At 40.9% G+C, this 14200-nt stretch overlaps 1 protein-coding gene across 1 annotated transcript in view; it reads left to right on the top strand.

Moving 5' to 3' along the window:
- LOC140495785 (gamma-aminobutyric acid receptor subunit alpha-3-like) overlaps window positions 1–12782 on the top strand; it is a 240500-nt gene extending 227718 nt beyond the window's left edge. The window contains exon 10 of the mRNA XM_072594888.1: window positions 4363–12782. Coding sequence (XP_072450989.1) covers window positions 4363–4695 — 333 coding nt within the window. The 3' untranslated portion in view covers window positions 4696–12782. The remainder of the gene's footprint in view (window positions 1–4362) is intronic.
- Window positions 12783–14200: the final 1418 nt, after the last annotated feature.

Genomic DNA, 14200 nt, shown 5'->3' with positions numbered 1-14200 from the left:
GCGCTGTAATGTTCTATGTTCAATTTATAGAAAGGCTCATTTTGAACTTTGCTTGTTTTGATGGCTGCTACTTAGGATGCTTAAGAATGCTGAATGAAATGACACACGATCTGCCATGTTCATCAGAATTGAGAATCTATGGATGACCTGAAACAGATGTTGAGACACTGATTTATCTACTAAAAGTATTAAAAGGGATATGTGATATTGCATACTTTGATTTGTACTCTTTTAAATGGAAGGGCAGCTTTCAAAATGAGACAAGAAAGAAATTGATGCGAGAGATGGACAGAGATAATTTCTGAGGCAAAAGTGAGGACTGCAGATGCTGGAGATTAGAGTCAAAAGTGTGGCACTGGAAAAGCATAGCAGGTCAGGCAGCATCCGTGGAGCAGGAAAATTGACATTTCGGGCAAAAGCCCTTCGTTAGGAATCTTTTAAAATTTCTTTAATAGTGAAGGGGCCAAGGGAAAGGACACAACTTTCGAGATTATTGCTTCACTACTCAGGTTTGATGTCAGGAGACCCATCTTCACACAGATGTTGGTAGAAATATGGATCTCCTTCAAAAGAAATTGTCAAACATCTTCTGGAAATCCAAGTATACCACACTGCTTCCCCTTCATCTTCAAAAAAACCCCTAATAAATAATTTAAACACAATTTCCCTGTCAATGAACCATGCTGACTTTGATTCCATTATAATTTTCCAAATATCCAGTTGAAACCTCTTTAATTGTGGATTCTGCCACTTTCCCTGTGCTAGGCTCATTGGAGTCTAGTTTCCAACTTTCTGCCTTTCTCCTTTCTTGAAAAAAGCAGTAATATTTTCAATTTTACTGGGAAAATTTGCTTGGAAACTTTCACAATCTAAGGAAGTTTGGAAGATTCTAACCAATGTCTTTGACATTTCTGCTATATTTTCTCTGTTATATATTTTAAGACTCTCGGATGAAAGCCATCAGGTCCCTGGGATATATCAGTTTTTGGAGCTAATAATTTTTTCTTGTCATGGTGATTGTTCAAATTTAGTTTTATTTTCAAGTACTGTAGAGACATTTACTTCATGGCTTTTAAAGTGTCACAGGTTACTGCAGTTCAAACAATGAAAGTACTCGCCTCAAATGTGGACATCTACACATACATGCACATACATCCCTCACACCAACACACATGCACACAAAACCCCCGCACCGACAGAAACAAACCCAAGCCCACACTTTCCCTCATAGCCATACCCTCCACAAATGCTCCCATACACAGTCTACATACACTCTCACATAACATGGATTCCATGCATGTGCGCACACACACACAAGTTAATATATTAGGAGGATGAAAAACGTAGAACTGGTGGGGGTTTGGGAACATTTTAAAAATAATGGTTATCTTATTAAAGATGGTAGTGACGAGGAAATTCTTGTATCAGATCGTTATTTATGTTTGGAATTCTCCTCCAGAGAGTAGTGAAGGCTAACTCATTGAGTCTCTGCAAGGCTGAGAGAAATAGATTTCTGATAGACAAGGGAATCAAGGAATGTAGGCAACAAAATGGAGCCAGTCCACAATCAGATCAAAGATGTTCTTTTTGAATGGCAGAGCAGGTTTGAGGGACTGAATTTCCTCATCCTGCTCTTAGATCCAATATTCTGTCAAAGGTTTGTCAGTTTCCTCTAATCATACAATATAGTAAATTCCCCTTGGCCCAGCAAATCTGTACCGTAAACTCCTCCTTGGGTTAAAGAACAAAATTCTGTCATGTGTTCTATTTATACCCAATGAACCTGGAAGAGCAGGGTCCAATTTCTGCCCATAATGAATAAATATACCTGGTCACCTGCTTTTATACCCACAACCATATCTCCTCCCTGCCAGTATGTGAGCTATATGTCCCTATTTTATATCATTCATTTCAGAATGGTCTTCTTTTTGACAATCTGGCTGTTCTGAACTCTTAAATTGGACAATTTCAAATCTGGGACTTCTTGAAATGTTCTGGCTCCAGAGTAATTTGATACCATGCTAATATAAGAAGCAATTGTAATGTTAAAATAGTGATTTTTGTGGCATTAGATTAGTTTGTGTGAAGTATTGAGTGTTTTACTGGGCTCACAGTGATCGGGGGCTCAGATTTCGTTCCAGTGAAACATATAACCAATAACCAAAACTCTCCCAATCAAATGTCATCATAACAACTAATCAAATGGTGGTCTGAAGGGTCTTTTTCTGTGCTGCAGATCTCAATGACTCAAGAAATCAAAGCGATTGACTTTATTTTATATTCATTCTTGGACACTGACATCACTGGCTGGGCCAGAATTTATTGCTTGTCCTTAGTTGCCCAGACAAGATAGTGGTGATCTGCCTTCATGAACCATTACAGTCCTTGATATGCTGTTAGGGAGGCACTCCAAGGATTTTGACTCAGCGACATTGAAGGAATGACAAAATATTTCCAAGTCAGGACGGTGTGCGACTTAAAGGAAAACTTGCAGAGGGCGGCGCTCCCATTTATGTACAGTCCTTGTCCTTCTAGATGGTAGTGATGATGGTTTTGCTAGGTGCTTCTGATGAAGTGCATCTAGTGGATAGTATACACTGATTATTGGTGATGGAGGGACTGAATGTTTGTGGATGTGATACCAATCAACCAAGCTGCTTTCTCCTGGATGGACCTGCACCTCATTCAGGCAAGAAGGAATACTTTTACCTCTGGACAGGCTTTGGGGAGTTAGGAAGTGACTTACTTGCCAAAGAGTATTTTAGTCTTTGATCAGTTCCTGTAGCTACACTGTTCAGCACCTGAATGAGGCACGTTTTTAGAAAGTCATACTGTATTTTGGCTTTTACGCTGTGGGGATTACAGCATAGTATTCCTGCCACAGTTGTCGAGAGATTTTGTGACCTTACCTAGAAAATTGTGTACACTTTTACTCTCTGTATCTAAGGAAGGGTATACCTGTTAGGGAGGGAGTGCAACAGAAGTTCGCCAGACTCATTCATGGGCTGGTGGGATTGTCTTATTATTGAGGATATGCAATTTGTATTTGCTGGGCTTTGAAGAATGAACTGGGACCTCATTGATAATTCTTACAGGACGTGGCAGTGTGGATGGGGATAGATCGTTGCCCTTGGCTGGTGAGTCAGGAACCAGGGGACGTAATCGCAGGAAAAGGGGCAGGTCATTTAAGACTGAGATGAGGAGGAATTTCTTCCCTCATAGGATGTGAATGTCTGGAACTCTCTACCCCAGAAGGTTATGGAAGTTCAGTTATTGAAGGCAGAATTCAATAGATTTTTGGCAACTATTAACATACAGGGATTTCGGGAAAGTGGCATTGAAGTAGATATCCAGCATCTGCAGTCCTTGTTTTTACCTAGATGTCAGCTATGACCTAATTGAATTGCATAGCAGTCTCAGTGGTCTGAATGGCCTCCTGGTTTCCACCTGGGTTCAATTCTCATTCCAGAAGCAGAGCTTCTGATTCAGAGGCACTGACACAACCAACTGCACCACAAATCTCCAATGCAGTTAGTTGTTTTCAACATTTCTTTAATTTGCCAAATAAAATGGTTCACATTGAGACAACTTTCAAGAGGTGTTACCATTTGAGAGGCTCAGACATCCTTCATTTGTTCAGGATGAAATATAGGCAGATGAAATCCTGTCAAAAAATGACAGTAACAAACAAGATGAGCATCCTCTCCCTCCATCGCCAGCACCATTGACGTCTGACCTTCATTCTCCCTCCCCAGCCTGTACCAAGTCTGACTTTCATTTTCCCGTAATCTGACAGTTCATTGCCTCTTCTACTGCATTGCCCTCCTACAGTATGGCCTACATCGATCAGTCTGCTGTGTCATCACTTCTTTATCTTTAACAAACATACCCATTCTGACATGAGAGACCCATTTCCCTTCCTTTGCTCTCCCAAGTCTGAGACCATACACGGTAGGTGGACTTTGAGGATATAGCCCACCTCTCTCTCCCATTTCTTGTTAAAAGACATATTGAATTTCCCTGTTTGCGTTTCCAATCAGACTGAGACTGGAGTAGCATGAAGCAACCTGAGCAGATGTGAAAAGACGTTAGTAAATTGTTTCAACATTACTGACCATCTTAGTTACCAATAGTTTGTACTAAATCAATCAGCCTTGCTAGAAAAATAATCTAAAATATCAAAAGCAGTGTATTCTCCCATAGCTGCTGCCAGACCTGCTCAGCTTCTGCAGCACTTTCTATTTTTATTCCATTTATCTTTCTCTTGTCATATTGTCTGATTGCAGCCCCACATTCCCCTTTCACTTGCAAATCCCAGCCTGTTTGCTCTTTTGTTGTCTAAATCCACATTCTCCATTCTAGAAACGGGAACCAGTCACCCTGGCCAAGAAAACCAACAACACGTACAACATCGTAGGGACAACGTACACTCTGAACATCACCAAGGATCCTAGTCTGGCCACCATCTCGAAGAGCGCAGGAACGCACGCTCACACCAAGCTGGCCAAAGTGGAGGAGAAACTGCTCGAGAGCAGGAAGACATACAACAGTGTCAGCAAAGTCGACAAAATGTCCCGAATTGTATTTCCTGTTCTCTTTGTCATTTTTAACCTGGTTTATTGGGCCACATATGTCAGCAGGGAGCCAGTCATTGAAGGTATGATTCCACAGAAAAAGACTCCACTTAAGGCTTGATCTCAGGTGGTTTCTTTAGTCAGTGTTTTCTAAAGAAAGCTGTTTGATGTGTTTGAAAGAATGTGCCTGTTCATCGTATCAGTCTTACCGAAGTTGTACTTCACCATTTGCATGCCATAGAATCAGAGGCATGTTCTTACAGAACTGGTTACCTTAAGATGATGGCCAGGAGGGTATTTTTGCCACTGTGAGTGCCTGATTTTCCTCGCTGTTGATGTAAAGGTGGACACCATCTCCCCTACGCTGGACACTGACAGTGTATCTGTCACAATAGATGCTGCTCGTGTATTCAATACAGCTGACATTTTCAGGCCAGCATCTATTACCCATCTCTAAGAGTCAGCCATGTTGCTGTGGGTCTGGAGTCACATGTAGGCCAGACCAGGTAAGGATGGCAAATTTCCTTCTCCAAAGGACATTAGTAAACCAGATGAGTTTATCCCAACAATTGGAAATGGATCATCATTAAACTCTTAATTACAGATTTTTTAAATTGAATTCAAATTTAATCATCTGCTATGGTGAGATTTGAACTTGTATTCCACAGAACATGACCTGGTTCTCTGGATTAATCAACTAGCCATAATACCACAAGGCCATTGTCTCCCCCTGTTCAGCCACTGGCTGACTGGTGGAACATATGCTGTTACTTTTGATCCAATTGAAAAATGAATTTCCATCCTCTCTTTACATAGGGTACCCAATGAATGAATAAAGCTAATTGCTTCAGGTCTTGGACTCCATACATCCTGCACACACACACACTTGTCCACACACATCCATGTCTTTACACACTCTGAACCACATGCTAGGCCTCTCCTCCAGCGTGAATGTACACACCCTCTAAACATACACACACACGTCATGTCAAGCATACACACCTTTGCATCAGGATACACACATGCACACCCCCCCCCCCCCCACACACACACCCATGCACACACATACCCACACAGACACACACACACACTTCTCAACAAGGCACTATATAGTGATCAGGAGCAGAAGCATGTGACTGATACTAAACTGCCTCCCTTTTCAACCCAATTACAATGAAAGTCCTCATTGTAACCAGTGAACTCAACACAAAGTAAGAATTGATTCTGTGAGCTCATTGGCTTTGACCAGCTCAGTGTCACACTGGTGACCATATTCACTGATAGTTCACTAGCCCTGACCAGCTCAGTGTCACACTGGTGACCATATTCACTGATAGTTCACTAGCCCTGACAAGCTCAGTGTCACACTAGGAGCTGTATCCATTGGCTGGAACACTGGGACCGACCAGCTCGGTGTCACACTGGGGGCTGTATCCACTGGCTGGGACATTAGCAGTGACACTCCTTTTTGATAAATGTGATATTAAAAATGTGATTATTAATGGAATATTTGGGTTGATCATCAGTAATAAAGCAGGGCTAGCATTGCAATCAGGAAAGCCATGCATGCTTCAACCGTTAGCTAATGATCAAGTGTTGAGTTATAGCCTGGTGATGAGGTAACCAGTGTGTCTGACACATGCCTCACCATTTCATGTAATGCTGTAGACATTCACAGTCTATAATAGAACTGATCTATTGCGTTATTAATAATGATTTGATATTTACATAAAAATACTGTTGAATTAAGGTAGCTCAGGACAAAAGGGCCCGTTCCTTATGAGCCCAATACCATAAGCAACTGAAATACCAGGCTGAGTTATAGTTACTTTAGATAAGGGCTCATCAATCTTCTGTCTCCATGTACTTTCAAGACTCTGTCTCAATCCAGAGTGTCACAGTCTGGTGATATTCTTCTGGAATGTTGGAACACCATCCACTGGGTCTCATTTCTACTCAATGATGTGCAGCTCCATGGTATCATCACAAGGTTACTCCAGGGTCCACCAGTGAGATCAAATTGAAAATTGCACCTTATTATCAAACGTGCAGGCCCTGTGCACCGAGTGCTGCAAGTGTCCAGGTACAATGCCTTGCAATATTGCATTGCCTCTCAGTACTGGAAGAGGACTTTGCATCCAAGTGTCAAAGTATGCACATCAGAGAGAACTTGCATTTATCTAGCACTTTTAATACAACAAAACATCCCTGATTGTATACATAGGAATTGGAAGAAGCAGGTTTTTTTTAGCCTCAAGTTGACAGAGGGTTAACCACGTGTGTGGTGAAGTTCTCCATTCTAGTGGCAACACAGATATTGATGAAGGTTTCAGCAGCAGATAAGCTGCTACACAAGTAGAGACAGATGTAGTTAAGGAGGTGAGAATACCAGTCCTCATGCAGATGTGGATATATGTTCACAAGTTCATCTCAGAATCAAATACAATACTGATTCTGTCAATACTCAGACGGTTGTCAGGGAGAGAGATGGGCTGTGACATAGCATGGAACTGCAACAGGAATCAGAAACATATGGCTTCATTTCCTCAATATTTACAGAGACATAGAGATGTACAGCTTGGAAATAGACTCTTTGCTCCAACTCATCCTTGCCAACCAGATATCATTGATATAAGTGACGAAAGGTAGTGGACCTAGCACCAATCTTTATGGCACTCCACTAGTCACAGGCCTCCAGTCTGAAAAACAACCATCCATCACCACCCTCTGTCTTCTACTTTTGAGCCAAATGGCTAGTTCTCCCTGTATTCCATGAGATGTAACTTGCTAACCAGTCTGCCATGGAGAACCTTGTCGAACGCCTTATTGAAGTCCACAGAGATCATGTCCACCACTTTGCTCTCATCAATCCTCTTTGTTACTTCTTCAAAAAACTCAAATTTAATTGGCAAACAATATTTTCTCATTATATTCTGTGTGTCAAAAAGAAGTTAGATCATTTTGAGAGAGTGGAGGAGTTGGAAGAAGTGATGGTAAGGTAAAGCTGGACATAATCAGCACATAGATATGATGGGTTGAATGGCCTCCTCTGCTAGATGTAGAACCTGATGCTGTATTTTTGGACAACACTCAGGGACAACATGTCAGTGAGTATTAGGAGGGGGATGGAAGACACTTGGGATATTGAAGGTCATGGTGTAGGACCAAGAAGAGAAACCATTGGAGGTGATTTGTGTGGTTGCCATTAGTTAGATAGTAATAGACCCGGGTGAAGGTAGTACTCCCAGCTGGACCACAGTGCAGAGGCACTTGAGGAGATCAACCATTTTGAACATTTCAGACAGATCCAGAAGGACAAGGAAGGAATATTTATCAGTCATAAATGTCAAATGTGGCCTTAAACAAAATTCATTTGGGCCTATTCCAGGAGCAGGAATTGAAAGCGTTTGTAGGTGGAATGTCAGGAAAAATAGCTATGCATTCAAGACACAGCAACTTGTTGGGGAATTTGGAGGGGAAAGAGGATTGGAACTGGTCCAGTAGGGTATGAGGATGGGAAATTATAGAGTTTTTTAAAAAAGAGATTGATGAAGATAAAATCAAAGTTCCTGGACACCAATCAAACTTCAGCCATGTTTTAACAATGGCCTGAGTGAGAATGGTGTAAAGAGACCTGGGAGCATTTTGGTAAATGAAGAGACCTAAATAAGGAATTTTACATCCTCTCCTGGCCTGGATTCCCCTCATGCCTATGCCCAGGTTCCTGGTTGGTAGCTGGTGTCAGTGTAACACTGAGCTGTAGCCACACACTACAACCCAGGTGCTGAACTCCAGCTCAGTGGCAGCTACAGCTCTCACTCCCCGAAAACCCTGTTAAGAAGGGACAGTCAATTGAAAGCTGGCAAAGTAATAGATTTTTATTCAGTAAGAACCTTAAGGGTTATGGATTGAAGTTGGGGGGTAAAGCATGTTAATACACAGATTATCCATGATCAATTTGATCAACAGAGCAAGTTTGATGGGGTGAATGGAACAATGATAAGCTAAAACCCAATTATCAAAAATAAAAATAAAATGTACTGGAGAAAGTTAACATTTCTACCAGCACCTGTGGAGAGAGAGAGAAAGACAGAGTCTAGTATTATTCCAGTTTGGAACTGTCCAAGTGATCAATGACCATGACGACAGGAGTACACTACCTCACAGCATCAGGTTTATGAATCTCACAGCTGGGACCATCGACATGAATGGATGAAACAGTGAACAATTCCAGCAAGTTATTCAATGACCATGTAGACAGCTGTGTGAGAGAAGGGCAGAGACGTGAGGGAAGGTAAAGCATAGTGGGAGTCATAATGGTGTGAATCCAGCCCTCTCTTCCCACACAGCTGTCTTTAAGTGATGTTGAAGGGAGCATCAGCAATTCCTGATCCAGTGACCTCTAGGAAGTCCAAAGTGACTAATTTGTTGCAGTGAAATTCCTGAGAGTGTGGATGTACAATTACTCTGTCTGTCACATTGAAGGAAATGCGGGAAAAGAGCCATAGTAGAAAGTAAACATCTTCAAATTATCGATGAAAATAAAGAGCTGTGCCCTTTGTAGCCCACTTCACTGTTGTACATCCTTCTCAGTCTGCTCGTGAGGAGACATTTCAAACTGAGACTTCTCCAAATGCTCTCCATCAGTTCATCAAATATAAGTGCACTTGACGCGCTCCAGTCTCCTCCAGCTGAGAAACCTTGTTTCAGTAACTCCTCCAATTGAAAAATAACAGATTTAAAAGGCACATTCACCTTAAAGGCATGTGCCCACCTACACTTCTACTTAGAGATGTTCTCCAGAACTATACTCTTCTGTATTTAGAGACAGTTACCGCTCTTCTCCATTTGATAAAACATTTATGAATTATTTCTCATCTCCTCAACTGCTTTCCAGTGGGTGCTCTGCTGAATGTCAAGACTGAAGGAGATTGTTGCTTATTAGAAATGCAAGACTTGATTATCAAATGAATGACGGAAAGCAAACAACGGAATGCAAATTTCAAAGAAGGCAGAGGCACTTATCCCATAGAGTATCGACTCTCAATCTTGAAGTAATCCATAACAAATTGGTTCTTTGTCTGTAGAACATAAAATCATCAAATAATAGAATAGTAAAGAGTACAGAGGAGGCTCACTGGGTTGCAAATTCCAACAAAGCTTTTTAACAGCTTTGCTAATCTGCCCTTAAGATTTGTTCTCAAGCTTTATCTTTTATTGTCTCTCCTCATTCTACTAACCAAGGCATTTCAGCTCAATTTTCATTTGTCATGTCTCTGCCTATTCACCAATCCTGCCTCCAGCTTCATGAAGTTTACATTAAAAACTCAACTTAGTCAAACGTGATTTGCCCTTCAGAAATCTGTTAGTTCTCCATTCTTAGTCTATGCTTTTCCCAGTGACTGTCAGTGTTCTGGTTTATTGTTTCCGACAGCTTACCCTGCAACATTGTTAAACTGACTGCGCTATAATTGCCAGGCTTCCTTTGCCCCATTTTGAACAAGGATGTAATATTTGCAATCCTCCAGGTTTCTAACTCAGCCCATGTTTCAAAAAGGGGTTGGAAGAGGTGATAGCACATCCGTGGTTTCTATCCATACATCCCTCAGGAGCCTTGGATACATTCCATCCAGATCTGGAGACTTGTTCACTAAAACTACAACCAAACATTCTAGTGCCACTCTTTTACCTATATTTATCTCATCTTGTGATATAACAACCTGTTTGTTTGTTATGACCTTACCAAAGTATGTATTCAGTACCTTGGCCTAGCGTCCTGCCTCCAGTAGTAGGTGTCCATATTGAACTGCCTTCACCTGCCCATTTCTTGTGATTATACCTTTGCGAGTCTTCGAGGTCCCTTTTAAAAGATAGCTACTAGTCTGTTCTCATCTGCTTCTTTGTTGCTTTATTTCTTATTGAATTTGTCCTCTGTACTGTTTTATATATATTTGATTCCTTTGAGTCTGATATCTGTCATGTACCTTCTTTTTCTACTTCATCTTACTCTCTAACTCCTTTATCGTCTGGGAGTTCTTTTTTTCAAATTTCATTTGTGGGGTGTGGGCATTGCTGGCTGGCCAGCATTTATTGCCCGTCCCTAGTAACTCTTGAGAAGGTGGTGATGAGCTACCTTGTTGAACAGCTGCAGTCCACCTGCTGTAGGTTGACCCACGATGCCATTAGGAATGGAATTCCAGGATTTTGATCCAGCAACTGTGAAGAAGCAACGATATATTTCCTAGTCAGGATGGTGCGTGACTTGGAGGGGAACTTGGAAGGTGGTGATTTCCCATGTATCTGCTTTTACTTCCCTCTTATAGGAATGTACTGGACTCTTCTACCTAAACCATGGAGGACAAAGTGATCAGAGTCGAAATGTGGTGCTGGAAAAACACAGCTGGTCAAGCAGCATCCGAGGAGCAGGAAAGGGCTTATGCTCGAAACGTCAATTCTCCTGCTCCTTGGATGCTGGCTGACCGGCTGTGCTTTTCCAGCACCATACTCTTCAATTCTAACAAAACCATATCTCTTTTTACAGTCAACCCATTGATTTGGGCAGCACGGTGGCTCAGTGGTTAGCACTGCTGCCTCACAGCACCAGGGACCTGGGCTCGATTCCCACATCAGGCCTGTGTGGGGTTTGCACATTCTCCCCTTGCCTGCGTGGGTTTCCTCTGGGTACTCGGGTTTCCTCCCACAATCCAAAGATGTGCAGGTCAGGTGAATTGGCCGTGCTAAATTGCCCATAGGGTTAGGTGCATTAGTCAGGGATAAATATAAGGGTAGGGGAATGGTCTGGGTGGGCTACTTTTCGGAGGTCGGTATGGACTTGTTGGGCTGAAGGGCCTGTTTCCATACTGTAGGGAATCTAATCTAATCATTTATTTCATTTCTGCCTGCAAGTCTTTAGCTTGACCGTACTTGGAACAATCTCTCCAAAGCTCAGTAAACTATCACTCCTCTTGGTAAATATTACTACTTTAGTTTGCTCCTTGTTATTCTTATTGACTAATTTAAACTCAGTAATGCCATGATCACTATTCCCCACTGTGAGACTTTCCACTTAACCAATTTTATTCACTCAGGCTAGATTTCAGCAATGCCTCTCTCTAATTGGGTAGGAAATAGACTAATCAAGAAAATTCTTCTGAATATTCTTCAGAACATCCTTACTCTCCTGGCTCCTATCACAATCACTATCTTTAAGAAATCTCATTTTTACTGTCCTCTCATTCTTGGAACTTGCAGAAATTTCACTGAAAATCTGCTCCTATATCTCCTCTATCAATTTGTTGATCTGAGTGTAATAACTTCCCCATTATTTCTCTTCTCCATCCATCTTTGAGACCTTAAGAATATTCTTTCCAGCACTCTATCATTTTCTTTCAAAACTGCTGCCCTCCCTCCTTTCTTTCCTTCCCCATCTTTTCCGAACAACTTGTAGTCAAGACTAATAAGTTTCCAATCCTTCACTTTTTTAGAAATAGATCTAATTTCATGAATGCATGTAACTGTTTGTGCCTGTAACCTAACAACTTTATTAAGCACATTTTGTGCATTCAGACGCATAGGCACTCTAAACTTAATTTAGATCACTTTTAATTATCTAGGGATGGGCGCTTGTGCAGTGGTAATGTTCCTACTCCTACGTCAAGGTGATCTGGGTTCAAGTCCTGTCTGTTCCAGGAGAGTAATGAAGTATGTTTGAACTGCTTGAATAAAGATGTCTACATTTTCTATAATTTCAACTAATTGTGTATATTTTACAACTCTATTTGTTTCTTGCAGCACTCAGTGTACAATAAAGCTTTGCATAATGACATCTTGGCTCCCAACCAAGGCTTTGTGGAATTAATTTAAAGCTTCCCCAATAGTAACATAGCCCTGAGCTACCTGCATTCTGTACTAGTTACTGTCTTGGTATTAATGCTACATTATCGATTGTGTATTTGTGCATTGAGCTTATTCTCAATTGTCTTTGTCTCAAATAATCAAAAGTACTTTAAATAACTCCAACGCATCAGGTAATGCATCTCTCACTGTATCCAACCTACATATGTAAATAACAACTGTGAGATGCTCAACAGCAGTTTTACCACATGGACATATATAATCTTGAAAATGCTGTAACTTAACCTATGCTAATGTTATACAATGTACTTGATGATTAAAATGCTGGAATGCAAGACCTGGCTTAATACAAAATTGGTCTTTGGTTTTTTTCAAGGTAGTACAAAATGTAAGTGACACTGTGTGAAGTAGGTGAATTATCATGCTGCATCAAATTTTGTACGTTAGTATCATGGATATGAGATTGTTTTGCATAAATGGGGAGACACAAATTCATACTGAAACTATTCCAATATTCCAAACCCCAAACTGCATGCAAACCGCACAAAAGAACAAAACATTTCATTGGAATATAGAAAGCAGATAATTGATTCCATTTTTCATCTTAATAATTATAAAGTCATTCCTACCCAATATTATCTTTCTGTAACAAACACAAAAAAAACTAACATCTATGTAAAGTCAATCAGGAATGAACTACAAATGCTGGCCTGGCTAGTGACAGTCACATTCCACGAACCGATACAAAAGAAATTGCTTGAAACCATCCAATCTGTCTCCATTTAAGTAACATGATGCAAATCAACTCATAAAAATTCCAACCTGATTCAATCCAACCCAATCAAAAACAGTTAAGTGAATTCATCGTTCAGTGGAATACAATTCAATCCCATTAGTTTAATTTTAACTTCAATTGTTAACTGGAAGAATGACTCCACAAGATTAATTTTTAATCAAAAATACTATTCTAGAATGAAACAAAGTAAGTCCGACCTAGTTAATACCATATTACAAAAAGGCTTCTGTTTTTAAATGTGAAAATATTGACAGACCTTTTCGCGTACTGCTTTTAATTCCAGTCAAGAGTGCCAGAATCTTGAACATTCCTTCAGCTATCCTGAGACCAAAGCAGGGTATGCCACAGCTCTCAGGAATTCACTTTGATTCTGCTCTGTGTTCCTCTATTCTCCAAAGTTTGAGATTTCTTGGGGGTCTTTCCATCGGCATCAAGCTAGGTAGCCTTCTAATTTTTGTTTGAGCACCTTATGATTGTGGAAACTATAGCTCAGGCCTGGGTTTGACTGCTTACTTGCGTACTAGTCTGAGGCTAATTGCTACTTTCCCTTTTTGTTTGTTGCTAAGATGTTCTAGTTCAATGCATAAACTGTTGCACCCACCTTCCAGCAGCCTATGCCAACTGCACCATTGGATGTGCCATTCAGAGATCCAGACGTACCATGCATAATTCCCAAACTTGTTTTTGATCTGAAAAGTATATGGATTCTTTAAGAACATCCCTTGTTTGCCATTGCTTTACAATTTTGTTTAACCAGGAATTATATGAATAATTCATTGTTGTGGTTCTGTTCACCGAGCTGGGAATTTGTCTTGCAAATGTTTCGTCCCCTGTCTAGGTGACATCTTCAGTGCTTGGGAGCCTCCTGTGAAGCGCTTCTGTGCTGTTTTCTCCGGTATTTATAGTGGCCTGTCTCTGCCGCTTCCGGTTGTCAGTTCGAGCTGTCCACTGTAGTGGCCGGTATATTGGGTCCAGG

The sequence above is a fragment of the Chiloscyllium punctatum genome, chromosome 25 (genome assembly GCF_047496795.1).
Source record: "Chiloscyllium punctatum isolate Juve2018m chromosome 25, sChiPun1.3, whole genome shotgun sequence".
Lineage (NCBI taxonomy): Eukaryota > Metazoa > Chordata > Chondrichthyes > Orectolobiformes > Hemiscylliidae > Chiloscyllium > Chiloscyllium punctatum.
This window is presented reverse-complemented; position numbering and strand designations above follow the sequence as displayed.